The following is a 27832-nucleotide window of genomic DNA, read 5'->3' as shown; positions in this document are numbered from 1 at the left end:
AGGTTTTACTGTAGACCTTTTTCACTCATGCTGTTGATTGCTAAATGCAATAGTCTGATCATGATGCTGAATAAATGTGTCTTTTTTTTTAATGTGCTGTGTAAAGTTAGTCTACTCTTGAAGCCATCTTGGTAAACTTCCCCAACAGTGTGAAGTTAGGATTCCTTCAGGGTGGTGCCAAGTTCCATTTGGAATTTATTTATGGTTGCTTGGGTGGAGAAGCCATTGTCTTCAAAAACCTTGGTGTTGCTAAACTGCCAGTTACTGTTGTAACTTTTAATGAGTTTCACCATTGAAAGGGTCATCCAAGCAAGGTCACAATTTGGTTATAAAATGGTTGTTGGCACACCCTATGCAATATCAAAATTGAATAACGGTATCAGATAAAATAACAGATGGGAATGAAGCTTGTGTATCATCCATTATCATGTGTACTCAATAAACGGATTTAATTCTCTTGAAGAAAAAAAGAAGGAGGAAGAGGGGAATGGTCAAGCAGATGAGGGGAGCAAATAATTAGAGTTTTCCACTTTGGCTAGATGGTCCCTTTTCAGTAAGAAGATGGGTAAGGTTGGTATCACAAGGAATAAATGAGTAAAGAAGATATTCCTAAAGATACAGCTAAGTGTTGAAGTTTCATGAGGCTAGTAAAGCTGTCCTCATAGCCCGAAAACAGGGGAACAGGAAGAAAAGAGATAGACTGCTCTGATATTATATATCTACTGGGGGATTCCTGTTAGAGAGGGCAATGGTCTAGCCAAGGGAGTCAGGCCTCTCAATTCTGCACAGCCAACTCTAGAAGGACAACTGGAGGGCAGTCTGGGCTTGATGTTCTCATGCTACAAGGGACAAAGGAACAGTCAACACCCCAGTGTCTTTCTTGATGTCACCTTAGACATGGTCTGGAGGGTTTACAAGGGTTAAGAAAGGACATCGCTCAGTAACCCTCCTGACGACATTTGAAACAGGGTCCCAGAGGTTCTCAGGCTTTGGAAGACTGGGCAGCTGCTGTGGCTGGTTAAAAGGCCTTCAGTGGCATCCAGTGTTTTTATTTCCTGGCGTTTTCATCTCTCCCATTAAATAGAGATGAAAAAGGCCACCATTCTCCCATCTTAAACGCTACCAGTTAAGACTTCTGCCTGTGGAGTCAGGGGTTTTTTTGGTTTTGTTTTTGTTTTGTTTTGTTTTTTTGTTTTGTTTTGTTTTTTTTTTTTTTTCTCTCAATGTTTAAGCTTGGCCCTAATATCAGAGAAATTCTGGGAGAATTGCATCATAAGGAGTTCTTTTCTCTATGGAGACTCAGGATCCAGATTGTTTATTGTAGGAGGGTCTTTGTGAGGCAGTATAGGAACTGAGAAGAGTTCTCATGTTTCTCCTGGCTGACCTCTTGGATTTTTTTTTATAATTTACCACTTTAAGGGTGGCCCTACAGAGACAGTCAGAAGTCAAGTCATAAACTGATTCCTAGCAAGGACACCTCCCTGAGGTATTGTAATTCCATTCAGGGTCTCAGTCCAGACTGCCTCAGCACAGACTGGGTGGATGGCATTAGTCTGGCAGATTTCTTCTGCATGTGCCCTAGCCTGGTCACGGACCTGCCTGTGCTCCTCCAGAAAAAAAAAAAAAAATTGTTGGTGAGAATTAGATAAACAGCACTGAAGGTGAGATTGTAAGATTAGGTGATATACTGGAATTCTTTAATAAAGGTGGAAGTGTAGGACCTCAATATTTTTTCTGTTTGAAAGAGTTTGCTTAGTGATAAGGGAACATGTACTCTGCCCAAGCCGATTACCCTGGCTATCTCCTGCAAAAGGAGAACTGTGGCCAGTTCTCCTACCTGGCCAGGTAGGAGGAGGTAAAGGGGATCCCATAGTGGAGTAGGAGCACTCAACAGGAGGACTAAGAGCTGGGCACCTGAAGGGCTTGATTTGGGCAGTCAATCATTGAGGAGGAGAAAGGCTGGAGATGGAGAGAAGAAAAGGACTGTAGGACTAAGTATAAGGACTAAGACCTATAAAGGGGAAGCCCCTTAGTGTGACTGAAAACAGTGGAGGAATCGTCTGGTTTAGGCTTCATAGCCAGTCGTTTTCCCTTCCTTGGTTTATGCCATGTCACTTTTAATCAAGATGGGAGTGAAGTCACATGGCAAATACATCCTTCTAACCCTAGCAAAGATGTCACAGCCACATGACTGCCTCTATCCCCATGGGAGTATCGCAGCTAAGATGGCAGTCGGCCATTTGTTTCCTTTAACTATGTATAGATTTTTAACTATCAACCCCAGAGTTATGAGTTTGTTAACCCTTTTGTTACAAATTTTATAAGTTTCTAATCATACCCAATATGCTTATAAATCCTGAGGAAAGATTTATACCTTAGCAAAAATTTTAGAGTTAAACCAAAACCAAAAATGTCAAAGATGAATAGCAATGGTACACATTGGAATAGTCTGTCCCTTTATTTTGTTTTGCTCTCCTTTCTCTGTCATGAAGTCAGGTAGGTGGCTTGCCTGATATAGGACAGAGATTTTGGAGAAAACTTTTAAACAAGAGGTTTGGGTCTACAGGAAGGGGAGCAATACGCCAACTCCAGACCCCACTTTTAATTAAAGTGGGACGGCATAAAACAAGAGTCTAAAGTCATTTATACCTAAAAGACACTGGAATCCATGTAAAACTGAATCTAGTAAGCTGAATAAAGATGGGCTAGAGATAGATAAGTTTTGAGCTCTGGCTGTAGACATATGATTCTGCAAGAAGGAGCTGAGAGACTTACCAGCCAGCAAAGAGTCTGTGCTCCCGCTGGCCTACTCCTTTGCTTTCTCCCCCTCCTACTGGATCACTTTCCTGGGTCATATTTTGTAACAAATTTACAGATACATAAAGGATAAGTTAAAAGACAGGACATTTACACCTTTGGTGAGTGGGGGAGGAGACCAGACAAAACCAAACAGAAGTTGGAGTAGAAAAAAAGTGAAATAGAAAAAAAGAAAATTTCTCTCCATTTCTCTGAAGTATTTGTAAAGCTCCCAAATTATAATAGGATCTATGGCACTGTAAAACAGCCCCTTGTATTGATTATCTGAGGAGTACTGGGGCCAAATTCAATTACATGATAAATTTAAAGCCCTTCGTGGTCGAATGTGAGATGAAGAGGCTGGAGGTTTTCTAAAAGGCATCCCAAGGGAGTATGAGAGGGTATGGAAGACACCATTCCCATGGATGAGAGGAAGGAGGGAAAGTGTCACTGCAACCTGTAGCCACAGGTGTCTCCAGGACTCAGAGAGAATAGAATGAGAACTAAATTATTCAGCAAGTTGTTACCACACTCAGTGAAGGTCAGAGGCATGGTCTGGATAAACCTGAGGAGAGACTTGACATGTACTAGTGAGGTTTTTGTGAAGGTCAGAAAGCAAGGACCAATAAATAAATAAATAAATAAATAAATAAATAAATAAATAACCTCTTGTGGTGGGGTATGCATCTTATCTATAGGAAAGAGTCAGGGAACAGAGTCCCAAAAGGCACTAAGTCCTAGGAGAGCTGTAGCTGGGATTAAGGTAGCTCTGAAGGGAAGGCAGTAAGAGGATGTAAAACCCCCTTAAGCCTGAATAAACTGAAAGATTGCAGCCCCAAGGATAGGGGCATGGCGTGAGGCAAAGATGGCTATTATTACCCTTAAATATCATAGTTAAATAACAAGTTGCACATGTTTTTGTGCCATGTGGCCCAAGTCTCAGTCTTTTGAGAGAACCCTATTACAGGATTCTCAGTTCTCTGGGATCAGTTTACAATGTTCCATGTTAGGGACTTGCCTTACATGCGTGTGTCTACGTGTGCGTACAGAGGCCTTTGCAATCAGCAGTTCTGTCTTGTGACTGCCTTCTTGTCAGAAAGAGAGCTACCCTAGAACCTGGAGATTTATTGAATTTCTCAAAAAAAAAAAAAAGTTTTTTTTGAAAACCACCACCTCACACAAACAGTCTCATTCTTACCAGTCTAACAGCTATGAAAACAATTTTATAATTGAATTATATGACAAGCCATTTAATATCCCAGAAAAAAAAGAATATAACTTCACACTCACCAGGGATAGGGAATGAAGTCCCAAAGTAAAACCTGCCACTTACTGTCATTACTTTGTTTCACTAAAAGAGTTCAAGTTTATCAAAGACTTTTAGAAATACTTTAGAAAGATTTAACTAAAGTATGAACTTCTACAACCTTATGCAGTTAATACATTAGCAAAATTTCAACTTAAATGAGTCCCTTCCCAACCCTCCCAGCTCACACGCATGATGTGATGGGCAGTGCAATGGGTGTTATTCTCTTTCTCATTATAAATCACTTCACATTCTTATTGGTTACTGTTCACATCCTTCAGTGTACCACTCAGAAATCAAGATGATGACTATCATGGAACCTCACCAGTCTCTATGATGAATGACTGTTTACAACATTTCTTCTATCATATCAAAAGAACATGGAATTGAGACTTTAAATTTCAAATAAAAGGCTACAATCCAAATGATACTGGCTAACTATGAGCTTCTGGAAGTCACCCACCTGGGGCAGCATGCGATTTTCTTCTTCCAGCTGTCTGACTCTGGCCTCCAGCTGCCTAACATAGGACAAGGTTGATTCTAAAATTAAAAAGAAAGAACTTACATTATCCACAAGGTCTTGTTTGGTTTACTGTCAAGGATATTTTTGGCTTGATTTATTAAGTAGGACCAAGAGATTACTTACTCAGTTCTTTAAAAAAGAAAGACAATTATTTCCAGAGAAATCATTCACAGTACACAGTTTTTGAGCATTGTACAATGTTAACAGTATTAAAGAAATTTGCAAACGAGGATGCTGAGGCTTTTTACAAATGTTGAGCCTCAGAACTCAGATTACTTTATTTGTCCCATATATCAGACATTTTGTTATGTGATTTGTAACCAAAATCAACTTCAAGGTTTTATTAATTTTTTTAAACTAGAGTGATTGTCAAATACAGAGTTCTTTGAACTTTCCCAACAAACATTTGAAGTCTTTGAGACAACATTTATTCTTCTCACTAATTTATAGCTATTCACTGTGATGTAGAGAATATCTATATAACAGCAAAATATTTAACTTGGGACTGGACTTCTTTGATTTTGGGCTGAGTCTAAGGACCTAAGAGTTGCTTCTTTCTTTGTAAGTTTTTGTGGTTTTTTTCCTCTCCAATTTTTAAGTAACTAAAATCACCAGAGTTACAGTTGGTATTTGTTTTACATTTTACAAGGTCAGATGGTGAGCACCCAGAAGTGTTGTGCTCCATTTCGGTTCACCCAAACTCTGCATTTTACAGCTTCTTGTCATAAGAGGGGTCACAGCAGGGGACACAGAGTATGACTGATAGCGACTCCTCACTAAAGGACAATATTAAAAAAAAATCTCACAGAGCAGTGCAGTTGCAGGTCCAGCATCACCCAAGAGCAGACACTTTTCAGGTATAGTCAAAAGTACATGGCAGGGCAATCCCTCCAGCACATACCCCATTTCTAGTTAACACTACAGCAGCAGACCATGCTTGAGGTTTCTTGATGTGGGGTATCAGAAACTCACAAGAAAAGCAAAGCATGAAAATGAAGCGCACTTAACAGCAAATGCTGGAGCCCCAGCCAGTGAGTTTAGCTACTTATGCCTTAAAGCAGTAATCATGGAAACCATTATTGGTTTTACCTGGGAATTGCTTAAATAAACTCATTTTCTTCATTTTAACTTCAAAGGCAAGAAGCTAGTATTTTATATAAAATACCAGTCTTTCATTCACAAATAAAACAAGGTCATCTTGTTTTAAATACAGCATGTCATGTGCACAAAGATCTGCAGACAAGCCACCCTCAATTACATTAACTAACATATTGACACAATGACCTTAAATTTTTTCATACAAGCAGGTGGAAGCACAGGGGAAACTGCAGACATTTGCTAAAAATATGCTTTCATCAAAGCTTAATGAAATGTTAAAACTATGCTATGTGGATTTTTTTTGAATGGAGGAAAGAGAGTACACTGTACAATTTGATAGGAAGATCACAGCACTTATGAGCCTGTCTGCTTTACTCTGCAGATCACAATGTAAGGAGTGCTACATACACGGATCTACAAAGCCAGGGTTTTCCTCTAGAAAAACATCTTTTTGTTAAAGACCTTCTAATTTAACTACTGATCAACCATATTTTACTTAAGCCATGGAAAAATATTATCTTCTTCATTTTTCCAATGTGAAGCTTCATCTGTTTTGCCCTGTACTGCACCGTCTTTGAGGCCACGAAATTTAAAACACTGGGAAAGAGTCTTTGAGATGGAGTCCAATAGAAAATGCCACTGGAAGAAACTAGTTTTAAACCAGTGACCATTCCCAATTGCTTTAGTCTATTTATTCTTTGTTGTTTTATTTTTAAAATATTTTTTCATATGATACACTCTGATCACAATTTCCCCTCTTCCAACTCCTTCCAGATCCTTCAACTATGTTCTCTCTCTCTCTCTCTCTCTCTCTCTCTCTCTCTCTCTCTCTCTCTCTCTCAAAAAAAACACAGTTCATGTTTTCACTAGCTCTTGACTTCAACACAGAAAGCATCACACACACACACACACACACACACATATATATATATATACATATATATATTTGTAGGAAATGACAAAAATTGAGTTTGAAAACCAATTTTTAATTTCTAATTTTTATAATGAATTTGATAGAGCAAGTGCAAATGCAGACTCGGGTATGAAAAGATAAGAAGAACTTTTAAACAGGTAAAATACATTTCATAAGTCATGTTACAATGAAGGCAAGGAGAAGTTTTGAATTTGTCTCTTTAATAATAATTGAGTGTGTGGCTTCTTTGTGTCAGTCACTGTTCTAGGAAAGAGTCTAAGTCATTAGAAGCTCTTCCGAATACAAGTTTTCTTTTAGATTACAAGCCGGTGTCCTGGTCTAAGAAGTCTTACTTAACCTTCTCACACAATTCTCCTTAACAATCAATAGCTATCCCACATATGGAAAAAAAAATCTCACAGAGACAAAACCAGAGACAGAATCTAATCTCATGGGAAATTAGAGTACTCATGGTGTTGATGCTGTTTCTGTTTAATGAAAGAACAGGTAGGAAGTGAGTAGGCATACTTTCTGGATTATGTACCATATCAAAATCTGGTGTTTCTGTATCAAGAGCCATTGGGGGGGGGGGGGGAACTACAAAGGAAGGAAGGAAGGAAGGAAGGAAGGAAGGAAGGAAGGAAGGAAAAAAAGGAAGAAGGAAAGACAGACAGACAGACAGACTAATCTCCCAACAAGGACATCGAATTAAAAAAATTGTGTCATATCAATCACTTGAAATTACATAACTTTTTTGTCTCTGAGTTATAAATCATTCAAGTTCAACTAGTGATAATTAACTAACATGGGGTACAGAATACATGAGCTGGATTTTAATAATAAAACAATAGGGTAACGTATAAGAAAACCCATGCCTTTAAAAAATCCCATCATAAGCTATATCCTGGTCTCAACTGACTATAAACTGACAGAATCATTTGCAGGGTAAGAAAGAAATAAAGCCATCCATTGTCAGAATTAGTCTCCATCTCTACGATGCTTCTTTACCCTACTGCCTTTTTCTTTGCCCCATGTTCAGTGCTAACAACTATAAAATCAGCTGGTGTCTGTCCTCATAAGGAACTTGAAAACCCTAAGAGAGCTACATGAATGTTCATGTAAGAACAACATGAGTGTTCTTTCTATTAGAAAGTGCTCACCACAAAATTACAATTCAAATCGCTTGTTACTGATAGTAGGGACTAAAAGCCTCTTAAGATTGAGATATCAATATGTCATTTTAGCTTTTACAATGATGTTCAAAAGACCATCAGACAAGTGAATTACTCTAGAGTATATGTGTATGTGCAAGGTGGGGCAGAGAGAATATGTGTGTGTTATTGCAAACTCTAAGAAATCTCCAACCAGCTGTGAAGAAAAAGAAGTTCAAGTCTATGTGGGAATAAGAAACTCAGTACTAGGACAGGAATAAAGCAATCCATGTTGACTTCATTCCTTAAAAAGAGAGGCTTGACCTTAAAAATACATCAACAGAACTATGACAGGCCTGAACACATGTGGAGTCACAGCAAAGACAGGCAGCCAAGAAAGACCCTGTGACCCTATTCTAGACGGAAGGACAGCACAAAAGGAGATGAACTGGTAATCAAAGGAAACATCTGAAGAAGCGGCTTCACCTACACACCATGAGGCCTTTTGCTTTTAACTGTACTGAAGGTTCTTACTTCTCTTTTCAGTATTGGGTGTGACACTTGAAGAGCTCGGCAACACAAAGGAAATTGATTTCATACTCTAATGACACACTAAAGATGATCATACAGAAGCCACTTCTCTCCAAGTACCTCACTGCTCCTTGAGCCTTCATATAAGAGTTCATAGCACACCTTCATAGTAAGTGTCGGAAACATGCAAACTGAGTGTGTTGTCCCACACCTGTAATCACAGCTCCATGGAGATTGCTGCAAGTTCAAGGTCACATTGAGCTACATAGCAAGTACCAAGACATCAGCAAAATAGTAGACTTTCACTCTCAAAAACAAACAACGAGCACACAAAGCAAAACAAACACCACTAGATACAAATAAACAACTGAAAAACAGAATGAAGAAATTTGTGTAAGAATCCAGTAGGTATGTGTGTATATGTACAAATATAAAATAAAGATTTTAATACTATGTTTAAAGTGTATTGCCTACATGTATATCCATGCACCATGTGTGTGCAGTACCAAGGAGGCAAAATGAGGGCATCAGATTGCCACAGCTGGAGTTAACAGATAGTTGTGAGCTGCTATATGGGTTCTGGAAATTAAACCTGGGTCTTATGCAAGAGTGGTTAGTGTTCTTTACTCACAGAGCAGGCTTTCCAGCCCTAAGTTATGTATACTCTAATTGATTCCAATGTATAGAAAAGAACACAATACTGGTTTTCTATTCCAGTTGTTTCTCCCCCAGTCCACCAACTCCCTGGACAGTTTTCAGGTTAGAAATTACTACACTTCAGAACTCATATAACACTATATAATTGGATAAATTTTTAAAAACTTTGTTTCATTATTAAGGCATCAGAATCACCTCACCTTAATAACTCAATACTGCTTCCCCCTTTACACCTGGATTAAAAATATCTCTGAAGGATCCACATTTGCTAATCTGATCTTTTCGTTGGACAGTAACTTTGACATAATTTTAACCTTCCTGAAACATAGTCGATCATATAAAGACCAGTCATGCTATTCCACTGTCAGCTTCAAAGGACTCTGGTGAAAATAAGAACCATAACTACCTTCCAGGTTTCTGAAGCAGTTGTTTCTCCCCCTAATGAAACATGTCCTCGAAATGACACAAGAATCACTCTATTGCAGATAGTTTGTTATTGGAATGAAAATTAGAGTCTGCTAAACATCTGAGTAGTTTGCATGCATGAGGTGCTGGCACATCTTCAAGTAAGGTCTGACTGTGAAGCTAAGCCACAGCCCCAGAGCGTTTGAGAGATTGAATAGAAAGTGCAAACCAAATGGAAGACTTGCTGGCTGTAGGTTTGTATACTCTACTCCAGGCAGAGAGACAGAAAGAGAGGAGGGTTATCTCTATATGTCAAATGCTTATCTTCTCCAAACCTCAGGCTTAAATTCACTTGTCACTGGCCTGAAAGTGAGAGGTGCTGTATTAGCCTTGAAGAGATGATGGAGCCATGGAACAATACCACTCCTGGATGGGACTGTTACCCTTGCAACATGGAAGCTTGCCTGTGAATCCACCTTTGTTTCTTATCATTCAGCCAGGGATGTAGCAGAAAGCATGCCCTAACCAGACACTGGTCCTGTTACCTTGGTGTCTAGTACTGTGATCCAGTAGATCGTATCTACTCATTGTAAATCAGGCAGTCTTTGCTGCTCTGTTACAGCAGCATGGACCAAACTAATAAAAGTCTCAGCAAGGGTCCACTTGCCACATGATTTCTGGCCCATAGACCGTCTCTTCAGTAAACCCCAAGCTCCTAAAGCGCAGTTTGATCCTACTGATCACAGGTTTTTACATACTCCTAAAGAAATTACCTCAGAACTGACAAAAGGTGTTTCTTTCTTTTTTGGGAAGCAAATGTCAGCCTTCTATTTAGACTTTGTGTTACCTAGAGAAATACAAGTAATTTAAAAACTCACCATGATTTAATGTTATTTGTTAGAATTTCAGAATTGCCTCATAGCCTTGAAAATAATAAAACAAGCCCCACAACCCCCCAAAATGGAAGCTCAATTCTTCTAAATAAGTAGGAAGTAGAGTTAGATTTTCCCCATGTCTGTCACTATCAAGCTAATTTACTCTCCAGAGCCCTGCCAGCTGGACACTGAGTTGAGGGACTTACTTTCAGAGGAAAGCAGTTTAAGTGTCTCGTTGGCCTAGAGTTCTCTACCTTAGCCAGAAGTACTCTCCTTATTCCACTGCCTAGTCAAATGTTCCCTGTTCTTTCATTAGTAAAATGAATGGTACCATTCAAGGAATTACAATCACCAGAGCTTAGAATACCTTCTTTGTATATAGATAGAGCACATTGAAACAGGGGTTCAGAGACAGCTCCAGGAGATGAAGCAAGCATTTGGTGATAGGCAGCGGGATGGTGCCTTTGACTACTCAGATCAATATTGTACATTTATACTCGCTCCACTCTACCTGTCCCTAACTAGCTTCCTCCTCACTTGCCAACCTATTTTGCACTGGATGTCTGTGACTTGTCCACTTCAATACTTACAGTATGGCCTTCAATATTTAACCAAGTATTTCCCAGTTTCCCCAGGCACTGACTGTGCTGCTCCTTGCAGTGGGTAACACACCTATTTACTATGGCTTGTTTTAATATTAAGGGATGTCATCCAGGAGTCACTATCTGCTGGATATGAAATGTTCTCTTGGGTATTAGAGATATAACTGCAAGCAGAAATGATAAAAAAAAACAAAAACAAAAAACAAAAAACACTGACAAAACAAAACAAACAAACAAACAAAAACGGGTGTTCATGAAATAGTTCAAAGGAAAGACAGGCAATGGGATCCAGGCACATGAGGTAGTCTACAAGGATAGAATATGAAAAAAAAAAAAAAAAAAAAAGCTGACTAAGGTCCTATAGAGCAATTCTGGGTAGAAAGGAAGCAGTATGCACAGCCTGGCTTAGTCATGAAGCAGGAAGCGAAAGCAGCTTGAGAGGAGGCTGTTTACCCTGTCACTCCAGGCTCTTCTCTCACATGTTCTAATTCTCATCCCTGGAAACTGGTGGCTCTACCTTCAGAATAACCTTTGGAGGCTTTCTTCACAGGCTTTCCTGTTTCCGTTCTTTCCCCCTCCTGCTCCAAATCAACATTCACACCTATCTATTTGGCACCCAGGGGGGTTTCTGAAGTCTTCAGTCTGACCACATTCTTCTTTATTTCCTAACTTAATCCACGGAAAATTCAAAGTCCTTACGATGTCTACTGGGGGCTCACATGATTTGACCAACTGAATTCTGTCTCCTGTCACCACTTGCTCTACCTCAGACATGGGGCCTCCTTTGAGTACCACAAGTATTTTCCTGCTTCAGGAATTTTGCCTTAGTCTTAGCCCTTTCCAAGTATCCCCATTCCTGCACAGATATATAACTGACAACCCTTCCTTCAAGTTTTTGTAACTAATCCAACTTTCTAGTGAGACTCCGTGCCTTCATTTAACTGTGCAGACTGACTACTACCTCTACCCCATCTAGGGTACTAACCCTATCATCGTAACTCTGTCTTGTGGCTATTTGTCAAAATTCTGCATCACCTCCTATCATGTAAGGTAGAACTAGAATAAAATGGTTGGACAAAAGAACTGTAAGCAATAAAAAAAAAAATAAACTTTATATGGAAATGTGTGACCAATTCCAAATGATTGGTCACATTCTGCCATTTGTAAAAAAAAAAAAAAAAAATCAGTAACAACTTTTGGTGTGTCTTCTCGTTTGCCTAAAGCATCTGCTTGTGTGTACGTAAAAAAACTTGTTGTGGTCTAAAAAATGATGTCTTCACAAATTTTCATATGTTGAAACTTTCCCCAGCATAATGATTTTAAGAGCTGGGAGCTTGTGAGAGGTTACTGGGTCATGAGGAGTAAGAGTATAACTGTTGTAAAGAAGCCCAGAGGGAACCTGCCTCTCCATAACAGATGTCATTGATGAAAAATTGCACTTTACGGGACTCCAAGTCTGTTGCTGCCTCTGGGACCATTTATAAGTTACCCACTCTAGGGTATTTCATTTAAGCATCTATAGTAAATGAACAAACAAACAGACAAACTAAGCTGGAACAAGAAGTGTGAGGAGATGTGAATGGAGAATCGATTACAGAAAAAAATTCAACATGTAGATTTCGGTGCCTCTGAAATCTCAGGATACAATACAAATGCCCTTCTGCTGCAAATGTGCTCTGGTTAGGAGGGCTTTAGCTGCAGAAGACCACTGGAAGACATTTAACATCATCTGAACATGCTCTTCCAGTTGATCCTTGCCAAGGATCTAGTCTGACAGCTGAAGCAAACCCTACTGAAATCAGACACTACATAGGGCAGGGATTTGCTTGATATTGAGTAGTGGGGTTGTGAACTATCAGGGATCAGCCTGAGCAGGGCGTTAGTCAGAGGTCCTTACCAGACAAAGTGAGTCTCTTTGAGATCAGGAAAATCCATCACTTCCCAGGAAAAGAACAGCAGAGGGGGTGGTGTCTTGTTTATTTTGTTTGGAACAAAGCCTGGAGGTTCTGAATTGTTTATCTAGAATGATTTGGCAGAATTGACAGAAAAATCATGTTTGCTGTTCTGTAGGGCTGTCAGAGCTGCCTTCTGAAATATTTGCTGGCTTGTTACATTATTATTTTCTAAAAGGAGTAAGTAGCTAAATAGATATCTAACAATTTATGTCTAAATTAATTTAAAAATCAGAAAAAAGTCTGTATCCCATTTTATTGCTTAAAAATAACCACTACCAAAAATTTGTTCATTTCTCATAGTCCACATTTCTGGTTAAAATATAATGGTGTTTTGATACATCTTTGCCTTCATCTACATGCAATTCGGCTCCCTGATTCAGACAGAATGTGTCCCTCAAACTTCATGTTTCAGGAAGATAATGCACAAAGTCACAAGCTAATGGTTTTTGAGAGACTGGGCCTTTGGGAAGGGACTGGACAGAGTTCTCTGAAATGTCAGGTTATCAAGGAAGTGGCTTTATTGTTATGGGGAGTTTTCTCTAGCATACAAGCCCAACCTCACTATGCCATATCATTTATCTACCCAGAAGCTAAGCTGTTGTCAGCACCAAGATCTAGGATTTTCCACTCTTTCCTCTGAAATAGCTACTCTCAGATAATCTCTTATAGCAACAAAAAAGGAGCAAACCCCTGGCAGTTGGAACCTCTTTGTTACAGCTCCCACTTCTGTCTCTTTGTGTGTGAGTTGGAGGCTTCGTTTAGTAAGGTCTCACCTTGTCATTCTTTCTTATGATGACCACAGTGCTTTTTGAACAACAGTGTTCAATAGCTTATTATTGAGTTTGCTCTGTTCCAAAATGCCCTAGGGCATTACACATTTTGTGTGTGTGTGTGTTTCCTGGACTATTTGAAGCAGTACACTCAAAATGTAACACAAGTTCCCCTAATAAAACACACTAACAAGCAATATACCGGAGGGCTGGCTTGCTCTACTCTGATATCCTGTTCACTTTTACTTTAGTCTTTAAAAACATCTAGCACACAATCGTGAAGTAGGTAGGTAGCAGTCACTTTAGCTAAAAAAAAAAATGGCAATATACTTAAATACAAAAATATTTCAAATTCCAAAGAGCTACTTGGCACAAGCAACATCCTAACAGCTTTTCAGGGCTAAGATGTGTCTTGCTTCCCACAGCTCTGTTGCTGCTGTAGTTGTTTGTCACTTCTCAGAGACAATAACTGCCTTTCCTAATGTGGAAGGATAAAAATGGATGTCATTTTAATACACGTAGCAATTTTGTTTAATGTATGTGGCCTCCTTATAAATGCATCTCAACAGCATTGTACACAGAAGAAATGAATGTACACAGAAGAAAATCTGTAAAAAAAAAAAAAAGTTCTAAAAGAAAATAACCCTATAAAATGTTATCTTCTCTTAGAATAATGAATATGCTTTTTATACATTTGTGTATTTTATATGCCTAAAGTTGCTTTTTATTGCTATTTTACTTCTCATAATATCAAATTATGTAGTGAAGAGTTCGTTAACTTGAACCTCATCTATTGAAACTTTGTAAAGATTTTGCAGAATTTATTCTATATAAATTCTTTGTTCTAGTTATAAGACAATATCATTTGTGTAACATTTTTGTATTTAAGGTGATCAGTATAAATTAATTTGCATAAGGAGTAAACTACATACATTGAAATGTATTTTTATCTAGGTTAGTATATTTATTGGATACTTTTTAATTATTATGAATTAACCTATTTATTAAGTATTAATTATGCTCTAGTCTTTCATGTTCTAAACATGCTATATTGATAGTCAACTTTTCTTCTGTTCTTCAAAAAATACTGGAGTAAGAACAGAAACACACAGAGATGTGTGTGTGTGTGTGTGTGTGTGTGTGTGTGTGTATCACACTACTACCCTACAAATGCACCACACTTAAATTTGCATGTAGATCACAAGGCAAGGCCTGGATATCCAAGTCCACCTATAAATACAAGCACCTAATAAGTATATTTCAAATATGCAACAAGAGAATTTGTAAAGTTTCTAAGAAAGAGATGAGCTGGAGGCATTCAAAGAACAGAAAACTAGAGTGCATAAAACTTGGCAGCCTAAATACCTGAACAGAACAATGGAAAGGAGATGTATCTGCCTCTTGGAAAGAGAAATAAACCACCTTAAAGAGCTTGGGTTTGTACTGCTTGCAGCAGACACACACACACACACACACACACACACACACACACACGCACCACACACACAGACAAGAAGTTATAGGGTTTTACCACAAAATACTATGAGCTCTCAAAGTATGTATCAATGTTCATAGTACCTGAAAGACTAGATTAAAATATAATCAATTTTCATGCCTAAAATAACTATGCTTTTCAAATAATGGTTTATTGCACTAGATATAATTCCATACAAAAAAAAGATATTTTAAACTCTTTTTGTCCAGACAATGAAATCTGTTAAATTTTATGCAGCTTGCACTATTTTCAGATTGATTTTATATTACTCTAAAAGTACTGAATTCTAGCATGAAAGCCATTACAAAATGGCTTTCTCAAATCAATAGATTTTTGTTAACCTTCACAAAGAGGCAAGCATTGCTTTTCCTTTCAAAGCAGATGACGCAGAAAAATCTTTCAAAATTACTTGAGCTACCTATTTTCATGGCATAGTAATGGTGTTTAAGGAGGACTTTAAATTATAAACAAAAAGAAATTGATAAATCAGGAGCTTAGAAATAGTATAAAAATTTCGAGTACATTTTGAACTTCCTGTTTGTTGAGAAGACTCAAGTTAGACAGCAATCTTAAATTGCAAGCTGTAAGTAACTAAGGCGCATGCCTTTCAACAGGAGAACACCCTTAAAAGTTCAACATATTCCCATCAAGTTCTAGACTTTTAGTTTTAGTGACAGCTAAAATGAAGTATAAGCACCTGACTTGTGAAATAAATAATACTGTGAATAAAGTATCAATCCACAAGGAATAACAAGTCAAAGACCCCCCCTCCTTGACGTTACATTAAGATTAAAGGAGAAAAGTCTATGTGGTCCCAGATGGTTTAAGTGAGGCAATCTAATTAAAAGTAATAATAATTAAATAATATTTACACACTTGGGAAAATGTTATTGTAATAAAATATCCTCATGCATGCTGGTATAAGAAGCCTGGCAAGAGGGGTGTCTCTTGCCCAGTTTCTTTAATTAATTATTAGTGTTATTCTCTCTGGGATCTCCTGGGAGTGCACAGCTGTGGGGAGCACAGTCAGAGTGCACAACAAATGATGGGTCTGTTTTCCCTGGAGAAATAAGCAAAAGTTACACAAGATTTTAAGTACTGCAGGCAAGTGTCAGGTCTGCTAATAAAATCATCGTGAGTAAGACTTTCTTTCTTCTCTCAGAAGCTCAGCTTTCTGTCAAAACCAACATCCTAGACCAAAGGAGATGTGTTCATGGCAAAATGACTCTGGAAGGCTTCCTGCATCACCATGCTAGTGCAGGGAATGGCACAAGATGAATTGTTTTTAATTTACACTCTGTTCTTGGAAAGCACCAAAAACATTAAGACAGAATAAAACAAACCCACAGTCGATGAAAGTCATACTCAAGACAAATGTTAGATACTACTCATATTTACAACTGTACGTATTTTTTCCAAAAAGATCATTTTAATGAAAGATTAATCTTCTTAGTCTACATAATAATTCCTTTGAAATATATTGTCCCTAGATGCAGTCTATGTGGGAGTGCCTGAAGAGTCAATTTATCACTAAGATAAATCAACCTCTCTTATCTATGCTCTATGATCAAGCTAGAAATATATTTCCTAAAACACATAGAAAAATTAACTACTTGAAAACAGTACACACCATAATTTTGAAACAAGAGCTCTTTGATTCTGGACTACTAAGATTCAGCCAGCCTTTAGTCTTGAGGTATTAAAAAAATAGTCTCTTTGTAATGATCATCATATGATATCCTAGTGGATAAATTTAGAGAAAAGGAAAAGTAGTTTACAAGCTCAGTTCAAACCTTCACATAAGTTTGGGCAAGGTTCTACCCCAGGAACAATATGACAAGGAGGACATTTGTTCAAGTCATGCTGAGACAACCATGGTGGTGAAACTTCATGAGTGTAGGCTTAGAAAGCAAAAAAATGCTGGTACCTAACAGGATTGGAGTGCATAACAGGAAGGAGAAAATGATGTGATTATATTATAATTTCAAAAATTAAAAAATAATAAATGGGGCCATTTAGAATTTTCTAAAATTCAGAGTATCAGAACATTCACTATCTTCTGCTCAATTGAACCTCATTGAAACAAAGTTATCTTCCCAGAGTTCAAAGGTAGACCATCACTTTAACTGGATATTTTCCTTGTCCCTCTGACCTGTTGTTTAGTCTCTCAGCACATGAGATCAGAGTTCATGGTCAGTCATGTGACTACCAACGAACTCTCTATTCAACTTCCAGAACATTACCAGTGTCCTGTTGTGTACAGATTGTCTTCTACCTGACTTTACATGTCATTAGTTCAGATCTACCAGCTCCAAAGGATCCACCAAGTAGTGGCTGATATCAGAATAATATTTAATTTAGTTTGTCACAGTTCCTTATATGTTCAGCATCATGACAGCTGTGCCCACTGCTTAATTCACTGTCTTTTCATATGCTTAGGTTCAATGTTCACAGGAACTGAAAAAACACAGCTTTACATAAACCATTCCTACCAGGAGTTAATGTGATCTATGAAAAGTTGTCTAGGTACTTAAAATTACTCTGTCTTTTATAATTTTCTATTTATGCTACTTTACCACCTTCCTGCAAACACATATCTAAAATAAATTTGAGACACATAGATGAAAACATAGGTTCTGGATCTGGACAGCGTAGGTCTGAATCCTGCCTCCACTAACATAGTCTTTTAGTAACATACTAAACGCTTACATCTCTGTTTCCCTACTACAAAATGAACCAATAAAAAAAATCTACCCCATAGAATTGTTCTGATGATTGGATGCATGTGTCTAAGTCATCTAATTCAGAATGTTCCACATAGCAAGTCTTATTATTACCGGCATTTGTTCCTGGTGCTACCTATGTCTTAGCCATCACTTCAGCCACTACCCCTGTGCCTCTGCTCTCCCCAATAGATTGTTGGCTTCTATTCCACCCCAGTACTGTGACAACAAATAAGACTATGCTGAGCCTCTGCATGCAGTCATTTAGCTACACCGTCTTCTTCTGCCTAGATTTCGGTCCCAGACATTCAGAGCTGTTCACTCACTCCACCACTCAGACTTCACACCAGCAAGAATAGAAGCTTCCGGTGAGTACACCCTCACTGCTGTAGGAAGCACTGGGAAGGAGCAGGAGAAATGTATGACATAGATGTGGAAACTCCACCACAAGTAGGTAAGAAGTTAAAAGGCCCTTGGAGGAACTCACATGCCTTATGTCTTGGAGCAACACTGACTAAACGACTATACACACACACAAAAAAAAATTTTCTCCAACTATCATTGCAAAATTGTTTAATATCTTGGCTCTTAATCTTTACATTTAGGTCAAAGGAAGGATCATACATGAAATCGTGTATTTCTTTGTTTAACAAATGTATGAATGTTGCAAATATCAGGACATAATAGAGAACAAAGAGATAAGAAAGAGGAAAGTAAACAAGTGAAATTATTTTTTTTTATTTTTCATGTGTATGAGTGTTTGCCTACAAAAATGCATGTGCCTGCAAGGGTCAGAAGATAACATTGGATCCCCTGAAATAGGAGTTATGGTTGTGATCCACCATATTGGTGCTACGAACTTAATACACATCCTCTGAAAAAGCAGCAGGTTTTTTAAAGTCCTGTGCCATCTCTCCAGCCCCAAGAAAAACTATTTTAAGCATGTTACATACAATGAAGAAACTGTTATGTCAGGGCATTTAGTTTGTAGGTGATGAAAGAATGGGAGGATGCCACAGTTGAGATTGAAGTCAGTTCGTGCAAAGGGTCTGTGGTGGGGTGAACTTAACAGGATGGGAGGACAGAAAGCCTTATACATTCATGCTCCAGAGTATGCAATAAGGAAGAATAGCTCAGAAGATGTTTTATAGGCTACTCAACTGGGGGTCAATAAAAAGTACTCCAAATAGTAGGGCCACCATTAGGAGAAAGAGTGTTAGCTAAACACTAAATTCCCATGTCTACCACACATATTATAAGAATACATGATTAAACTTAATAATTGTCAATAGAAAATGGTGTACTAATATTCAGATCAGATCAATATTATTGGTGATTATGGGTAGTTAGTTGCACGCTGATCTACACTAAGGGCCAGAGGAGCTTGTCAGGAGATCACACGCACAGCACGTACCAGCCTTTGTTGTAGGACACAAGACATGGCTAGGGCTGTAGACATGGGAGTGAGACAATGTAGTGTGGGATGGTCTCTTAACTCCATTCCTAGAAGACCTGTGATGTAAGTGACATAGACAGAGAAGCAGCACCAAGAGAGTGACCAAAAGATGACCCTGCTATTAGAAAGTTATGATTCCTTTTTGTACACTAAAATGCTAATTTTATTTTAAAATTTAAATTCCAAAGGTTTTTCTAGAACATCAGTCAAAATACTCTGTAGGAGGCTCTGAAATAAACAGATTTTTTTTCAAGTCCCTTCTGAAAACCTCATTTCCAATTATGAATACAACTCAATATTTCAGGTAAAATCTTTTTATAATGAGGAAAGAGAAGAATCTGGGGACAGATGAACTGGGTTGCCTGGCTAAGTATTTAATTTTCCACTTAGCTTTGCAAGACAAGGGAAATAACCTTCATTCATCATCAATATTTATAAAAATGTCATCATGTTTCATTTGGAACAGAGATGAACCGGAGTGCTGCGTTGCAATTTTAGCTGAAACTTCTAGAAAGCTCCATGTTATAGAAGGTGTGCTCCTTAAAGCAGAAAGTAAAACTCCAATTAACATTTAATTAAAATGCAAATTATTTATGAAAGTATCTTTACAGATAAACCTCTTAAATGTAAAAATAGAAAACCATAGCAACTATAGATTATAATTAAAGTTTGCTACTCAAAAAGAAAAACTTAGACAATAGAATGTACAACTCTTTGTTGCAATGGTTTCGCTCTGTAAAATGCTGGCTTTTAAAAAGAAAACAATAGTTGTCTATTTCATTGTCTTTCATGTATGTGAGCATCTCTTATAACATGAGAGAATTTGGATTTAATTTCTAAATATCTGAAGCTGTGATGTCATATTAATAGAAAGTCTACTTGAACACAATGGAAAAATTGTAACTTTGGTTTGGGGACACTTTACAAGCCATGTGTGATAACACAGAAAATTTTATTTTAAAACTTTTTGTGACAACTATTATTAACATTTTCACTTTACTGAATGTCAGTAATGTCTTTTTTGTTTGTTTGTTTGTTTGTTTGTTTTGGGGGGGTTGTTTTTTTGAGACAGGGTTTCTCTGTGTAGTCCTGACTGTCCTGGAACTCACTCTGTAGACCAGGCTGGCCTCGAACTCAGAAATCCACCTGCCTCTGCCTCCCAAGTGCTGGGATTAAAGGCGTGTGCCACCACCGTCCAGCAGTAATTTCTGTTTACTGTAGAAAACTGACTTCTTTTTTTTTTTCACCATTTTGTAAATAATTGTCTAAAAGATAAATGGTAATCTTGAACCACACATTTATTTAAACATTTATCGACAGTCAAGTATTCCTCTGTACCAACGTAAAAATCCCCAAGATATATTTAAGAGGACATAGCCTTACAAAACCATATATTGATACTCTGTTTATCTTGACAATAGTATTATCTTTATTAGGGAAGGCCGCAGAGATCTAGCAAACTTGGGACCATGGTTTAGTCAACCAAGGATGTGGTTCTGCCTGTTAAATGGTTTCAAAGAACTCGCCACTGAGCCTCATCAACATTGGGTTCAAGTCTCTAAACAACAACAACAAAGCTGTAAGTCGCACCTATGTTCTTCACTACCTAATATGTCACTGACAACATTTTATATGACATTCATAACACCACTGGTTGTTAACCAGTAAGTTAAACCTCATTTTCAAATATGAATACAACTCTAAAATGTAGACCCAGAGACAAAATTTAACTTAGAAAGCACTGCTACCCTTTAGTAGGTCTTCCTGTTTCAAGAGCAGCACTGAGCTGGCCCCTCCGGTTGATCTTATACAATCTCACCATACTAGGGAAGTCTAGGCCTAAAATCAGCAGGGAATTTGGAATTAGCTCTTCTGTCCTTATAGCTTGCAGGCATACCCACACACATGCACATTTGCCGCTTATTCATTGATTTTAAAACTGCACGATCCAGTGGGATGAAGAGTGGCTTAGAGGCTAAAATGCTTGCTACCCTGAGAAGCCCTGAGTTATGTTCCTGGAACCTATATATGGTAGCGCTACATGTAAGTCCAGCTCCAACAGATAACAGCCTTTTCTGGCTTCTGTAGTCAGGTAGTCACATGTACATTCTCACAAATAAAAGAAAAATAAATCTTTTAAGAGTGCACTAAGAGAGCAGGGTTTTAATATATTTAATTTGAAAAGCCAAATTTCCTCATGCATTTGGCCACCATAGCTACCTTCTTCTGAAAGCTTTCTCATTTCAAAGACTGACCGTATTGCTTTCCATTTTGGCAGTGGCTTTCCTCACTAAATTAGCCTATGAAAGTCTGAATTCACTTTGTGTTTTCGGTCACCTCAGTGAGAGTCCAAACAAATTAGCACTCATTTCCCACTGTGGTTCTCCTCTCCACATGGACTCCTTGAGAGCAGGAGTGAGATGGGAGGTGCTCTGACCCACTTAAGTACTTGATATTTGAGTGAAGATATTCCACCTTAAAACCATCAATTTATTTCCACCAAGTCTATTCTATGCAATTTCCATTCCCAAAGGCTGGTGGAAAATTTAAAGGGAAGGACAAGTTGCTATTTGTGTAAAATGCAGTCTGAGAAAACAATTAGTGTGTTTCTTCTTCCTCTGGACTATAAAATGTTTAAACTGATTGTCTTTAGGCGCTTACTGTACCCAGGCTATGGGAATTCCAACATTTACGTGGACATTACTGGTTGAGAAAAGGGGAAAGCTCAACTCCGAGTGCAGAAATGATGCTCCCCATGAGGGACATTTTCCAGAAGCCTATGACAAAGGAAACCAAGGGGATTGGGAAGAAGAAACACCCTGGTAAAGTCATTAAAGAAAACCTGGGAAAGATGACTGCAACCCCAAAGGCAAGGCGCTGGGACAGAAGAAGGGACAAATAGGTCATCCACTCCCTTTCCTCCAAGTAATGATATGAAAATAAAAACACAGACAGGCCCCAGAGCTAGGGAATAGGAAATTCAGAACAGCAATAGAATCTACACTGTAGGATCAAGAGCAGAAGAGGGGCCCCAGAGCTAGGGAATAGGAAATTCAGAACAGCAATAGAATCTACACTGTAGGATCAAGAGCAGAAGAGGAGGAAACATTGAGTTAAAAGTTATGAGAGGATAAGAAGCCAGCTCTGGCTGTCCAACTACACTCGATTTTATGCATCAACAGGCTTGTAAGTGAATGACTGACATGCTGTAGGAGATGTCCTACACAGTTTTAGAACCAGTAGCCTCCCCTCCAAAAAAAAATCACCATTCATTAGGGGCTACTTTTATATTAAGGAGGGCATTAGAACTGTTATCCAGGTCAGGAGAAGATAAACTATGTAGCATTTCCAAAACTATTTCGACAATTCTTGCAAAAGTATGTGGGTCATATGAAGGAAAATCACCATCGTCTTTATCAATTGATGTGAAAATTGAGGCCCAAAGAAGCAAAATAACTGGATGAGTAGAGACTAGAACTCAGGACTGTCCATCCTATTTCTAATCAATTCTCTTTCTTCTCTACCATTCTTCATGTTTGGATTCCAGCCCCAACAACTTCAATTCTATCAGGCAGAAATGCTTTTTGCCGCACTTTCTTTCTTTTAATTTTCTGTCATCTTTCCCCCATGTCTAAGGATTCAAGTTCACTCAAGTCTACCTTGACTCTGTTCCCTTACTTGTGTTACTCATTCTCAGATCCAGACTCAGCTTCCAGCTCACTCTGTAGATTCCTTCCTGATAGTCCTCATATCACCTGCTGTCTTAGTGGATCTCCTTGATGCTAATTATCTGCCTGCAGCAACACAATATCCTGGGTTCAACAAGCCCAGCCTCCGGTCTCATCAGAATGTTACCCACAGCCTCTGCTGGCTCCAACCATTGTCCATACCCTTCCCAAACATTCTGCACTTATGTCCTAGCCCTGTTTCTTCTCCACCCACTAAGCTATTTGTTGCCAGAGGCAACATCATATACCCACTTCTGTAAGACAACCTTTGCCACAGCAAGTATCCATGGCAACCAGATGGGGCTAGGAAATGAAATTAAAGTTCATAGATAATTCCCCAAAGTTAGCTTAGCCAATAGATGGTTTATTAGAGCAGTGAACCCTCAACAAAGCTGAGCATATTACATTTTAAATCTTCTTCGTCGCATCACGGTCTGTTGGAAAATAGCATGGCTTAAGGTAAAGACCTGGGAGACAGGAATTCATAGGCCTGGTTAACCTGGATGTGGGGAGAAACAGTTCCCAAGAAATGAGGCAAATGAAAAATCAGGCTGTCAGTTTGCATTTCTATTTTCATTCAACCAAACAAGTTCAGAACCTAAGATATGCCAAATATGATGTGGAAAATGAGCACATAAATTTTCACAAGAGTAGAAAATATAAAGTTCATATGCATAAATAAGATGCTTTAAAGACTACAGAGATGACAGGAGACAATGTGACTATTAATAATGACCAACATGTATGATCAACTAGGTCACACAATAACTAACAATCTTCAGAAAAATGTAGAAATCCCTTACAAAGCATTGATATCATCTGGCTTCTCCATATCTCTCTATGACTGGCATACCACTTAACCAATTTACTGATTAAACAAGTTGATGTGTCTCAAAGCAATGTGGAAGAATAAAGAACCCTATTTATTTTCATGCTTGTGCGTTTCAAGGAACAAACTTAAGACAAAAGGGGAAATAAAACTTTAGAAATATTACGTTAGATGAATTTCAAAGCTCAACTGATTTTCAGTAAATAGTAACATTTTCAAAATCAGAAATAAATTCACTTACATACTGTACATAGTACGTCTCAGTAAACACTGAAGGAATGTTGCAACCACAGTGCTGAAAGAGTGTTTTTCTCTCTGCCCAGTTAAAATCCTTTAGCTCATTGTGTAAACTGGGTTGCCTGAGGCACACCATGCTTTCTCTGTCAAACTCCTAAAATTAGTTCTTCCTTCCTGAGCTAGGAATTGGAGTAACAGCTGTCATGAACATGATTTATAATGCCATAAAATGAAGATAAAATAATTATAAACCCTTATAATCATGTAAAATAATAAGATTATTTTTCAAGCTCTATAGTATAGGCACCATGTACAGTATACAGCGATTATATAAAGGGTTCTAATGCATCATAAATTGTTCCTATATCACAAAATACATTACACATTAAAAGTTAAAGTACTAGAGTGGCCATAATAAGTAGTGAACCTTTCATTAAAATTATCTTTTGCCTTTTAAGCATTGCTTCCTTGTATCAAAGAATAGCATAGGATATTCTGATTTTAGGCTCTCATGTTTTCTAATAAATACACGTATAGCAAACAGAGACATCTTAAATCATCTCTTCAACTCAGAACTTCCTTAACTGAGAGCTGTCCTTAAAGAAAGACGTTTGAGAGTTGGCCGCTAGATCATGACAGCTATGATTACGCTCCTACATTTAAAACGTCATCCATAGATCATAATTGCTACATACAAAACATCATCCATAGACCATGATAGCTATGATTATGCTCCTACATGCCATAGACCACATTTACTTGGTGCTGATCTTTGCCATTCTTCTATCATTTGCCTCATTTAAAGCTGAAAAGATATATTCCTGGCATCACACGTACACACAAACAAGGCCACCAGAAAGGGGGGCGGCAAGCCCTTCATCTACTGCTGTCTCCTATACCCGAACTTTTTGTTTTCACTGCACACAAGTGATCTTATTACATGCAGATTCTATGGGTCTGTCTTGAAAGGACACTCTCAGAACTCATTTAAGGATAGGCTGTTAAGAGTAGTATTTAAACCACAGTGGGTGCTTAAATTCATCTTCCAGGTGGGAGACCTCAACTTACTAATATCCTGTCCTCAGAGTGTTTTCGATACCTGTTAAGGACAATAACATTACATTTTTGGTGGTGTATCAAACCTCAGGCCTCGTCTCATGCTCTGTTACTGGGGTACACTTCTAGCACATTCATATTATCAACTAGACTCATGTAAACACTCCTTGCCCCATACCTGACACATAGCTAGATTCTCACTAAATGTTAGTTACTTTCTCTTCATTACAAAGTTGTTAAAAACGGCAACAGTGTCAACAATTAATAGCTCATTAGCTTGAGGTTTTAAAAGCCGGGCGGTGGTGGTGCACGCCTTTAATCCCAGCACTTGAGAGGCAGAGGCAGGTGGATTTCTGAGTTCGAGGCCAGCCTGGTCTACAGAGTGAGTTCCAGGACAGCCAGGACTACACAGAGAAACCCTGTCTCGAAAAACAAAAAAACAAAAACAAAAACAAAAACAAAAAAAAAAACAAAAAAAAAAAGCAATTTCAATTTCAAAACAACTCTCATCAGAGTTGTAAAAGACAGATCTTGTTGGGATATTGACAGAAGCTGTCAGATAAGTGGGATAAGACATGGAGACCTGAGGGATGAGGCAAACTTCATAGTGTGGGTGGGGGAAGTCAGTGAGCCAAAGCAAAGAGAAAGGCTGTTCCAAATGCTTACTTATAGATTGAGATGGGAGAGTGTGTGTTTCTCCTTATTCTCTCCCTTATCATCAGATTTTCAAGAATGCTTTAAATCTACAACAAAGAGGAGTCAAAACTGCTTTAACCTCCTGTGTCACACATCAAAACACTTGCATGTAAAAATTAGGTATGCCTGCAAATGTCTGAGGTGTGCTGTTACTCAACCTATAGGAAATTTTAGGGGAAATTTTCATATCTCATATGACCTCCCCAAATTAAAAGTCCCTGCCATTACAAAGGTTCCTTGAAAGCTGAATTAGAAGAAAAGCAAATGTGTCAAGCTTTGGGGAGAACACAGCTTGCTCAGAGTCTGTTTTCTGTTTATTTAGACCTAGAAACTAGAGTAGAAAATCAAATTGAATGAACCTTCTCTTTCTGGAAAACACATTAGTTTCCCCCACAGTTTTACTTCACTTGGATTCTGAGGGAAAGCGAGCTGTTTCTTTTTCTCAAGAATACGGAGTTCTCTCATCCACGTTTGAGTGTATGGAAAGGGAATATCTCTAAAAATGCATAGCCCATCTTTTACTTCCCCGGGACTATCCTTACATGGGCATTCTTAAGTACTTCCTCAGTCACTCTAGCTCTTGATTTGTTTGGCATTTCTTATTCTCTGGTAGATCTGATTTGGTTTTGTTCTTAACTTATAAGTCATCAATGGGATTGAACTCTGCAAGTGTTGTAAATTAGAATAGTGAAAAGCTATTCCGTCTGAGTGAAATTCTCCTGAAGCATCTGTTAGATTCCAGGTGAACACTGAGATTTCATGTCACTTCTATTAGCTACAGAAGATGGGGTTAATTAGAAGATACCAAGTTCCAGAATGATGTGCTAACCTCTTTGAGATCCTAAGCTGGCTCTTACTTAGTCTGAAACTGCTTCTTTTACTTCAGAGAGCTTCCCTACCTAGATATCCACCCCTCATGTCAAAACACAAAAGCATCTTCTCATCTATCAGCTGTATCAGTGAGCATGGCTGTGACATTTCACCCAAGGCACAGCCCCACCTCACTGAAGACTGCCAATGTAGTTAACTGTGGCTGGAAGCAGAGACAGGAGATAACTTTAACCCTGTCACAGTGGGATGAGACTGAAAACAAGTAATTTCTTTAGGTCTCTGTTTCTTTTTATGTCATTTGAGGCAAGGAGGTGAAGGTAGGTAGTGTGGCCATCTTGACCTCATCAGGATCTTAATATATAAAGTATCAAGAATGTAAGCAGAATAATCTCAATCTTTCCTACGCTGGGCAAGTGCACATTACATGTCACACAAGAAGCAACCACAAGAAGTCTGAGAATGAATCAGTCACACTGTGACAGAGTCAACCACAAACATCACTGCCCAGACCCCAGAGTATTCTTGAAAGGATGTATGCTACATCCTTTCTGGCCTTGGTTGCTCAGTGGTTAAAGTCAATGGCAACCTTTCATATCAGCATACATAAAAGTCTCATGTGTTCTAACTCCTCCCAAAGCTGTTTTTTAAAAGGTGACAGCCAAAAAGTGAATGGCCTACAAATACACCCACTTTGCCCAATCCACCAATCCCTTCAGTTGACCTACCTACCACAAACTTTGTTTCTGAAATTGCTTTGTTAAACAAATCCACATCAAATCTTCATAGCTCTCCCTTAGAGATCACCATTAGTTTTGAACATTATTGTAAATCGTGTTAATAAGTAGGTGATACCATGAAATGTTTGAGCAATGTAACTGTAATGGCAATGACGTTCTGTGAAGCTTTTAGAATAATTAAGTTGACAGCGTCACTTAATGTGTTACAAGCTGTACCCTATGAAACACATTTACCAAAATGCTATGATCTACACACGTGCCTATCACATCCAGGAGCTGGGTTCGCTGTCAAGAAAAGTCATTTTAATCATCTTAGCAAGGCCTCATACCATAAACCATTCATATTTCTTTTTCCTGAAGGGCCCCTAAAGAAGAAATAAAACTGAAGTTTTACTTTACAGATAGTATTCTTATAAAAAAAAAAACTTTCCACAAAACTTCATTTACATGCTTATTTCTATT

The 27832-nt window shown here is 38.2% G+C and overlaps 1 protein-coding gene across 5 annotated transcripts in view; it reads right to left on the bottom strand.

The window, feature by feature from the left end:
* Positions 1-27832, bottom strand: part of Ccdc85a (coiled-coil domain containing 85A) — a 173321-nt gene that overhangs the window by 37958 nt on the left and 107531 nt on the right. For all 5 annotated transcript variants that reach the window (XM_034509191.2, XM_034509187.2, XM_034509186.2 and 2 more), the window contains exon 3: positions 4566-4642. In XM_034509191.2, the coding sequence (XP_034365082.1) occupies positions 4566-4642 (77 nt within the window). The remainder of the gene's footprint in view (positions 1-4565; positions 4643-27832) is intronic.

Source organism: Arvicanthis niloticus, chromosome 7, assembly GCF_011762505.2.
Source record: "Arvicanthis niloticus isolate mArvNil1 chromosome 7, mArvNil1.pat.X, whole genome shotgun sequence".
NCBI lineage: Eukaryota > Metazoa > Chordata > Mammalia > Rodentia > Muridae > Arvicanthis > Arvicanthis niloticus.
This window is presented reverse-complemented; position numbering and strand designations above follow the sequence as displayed.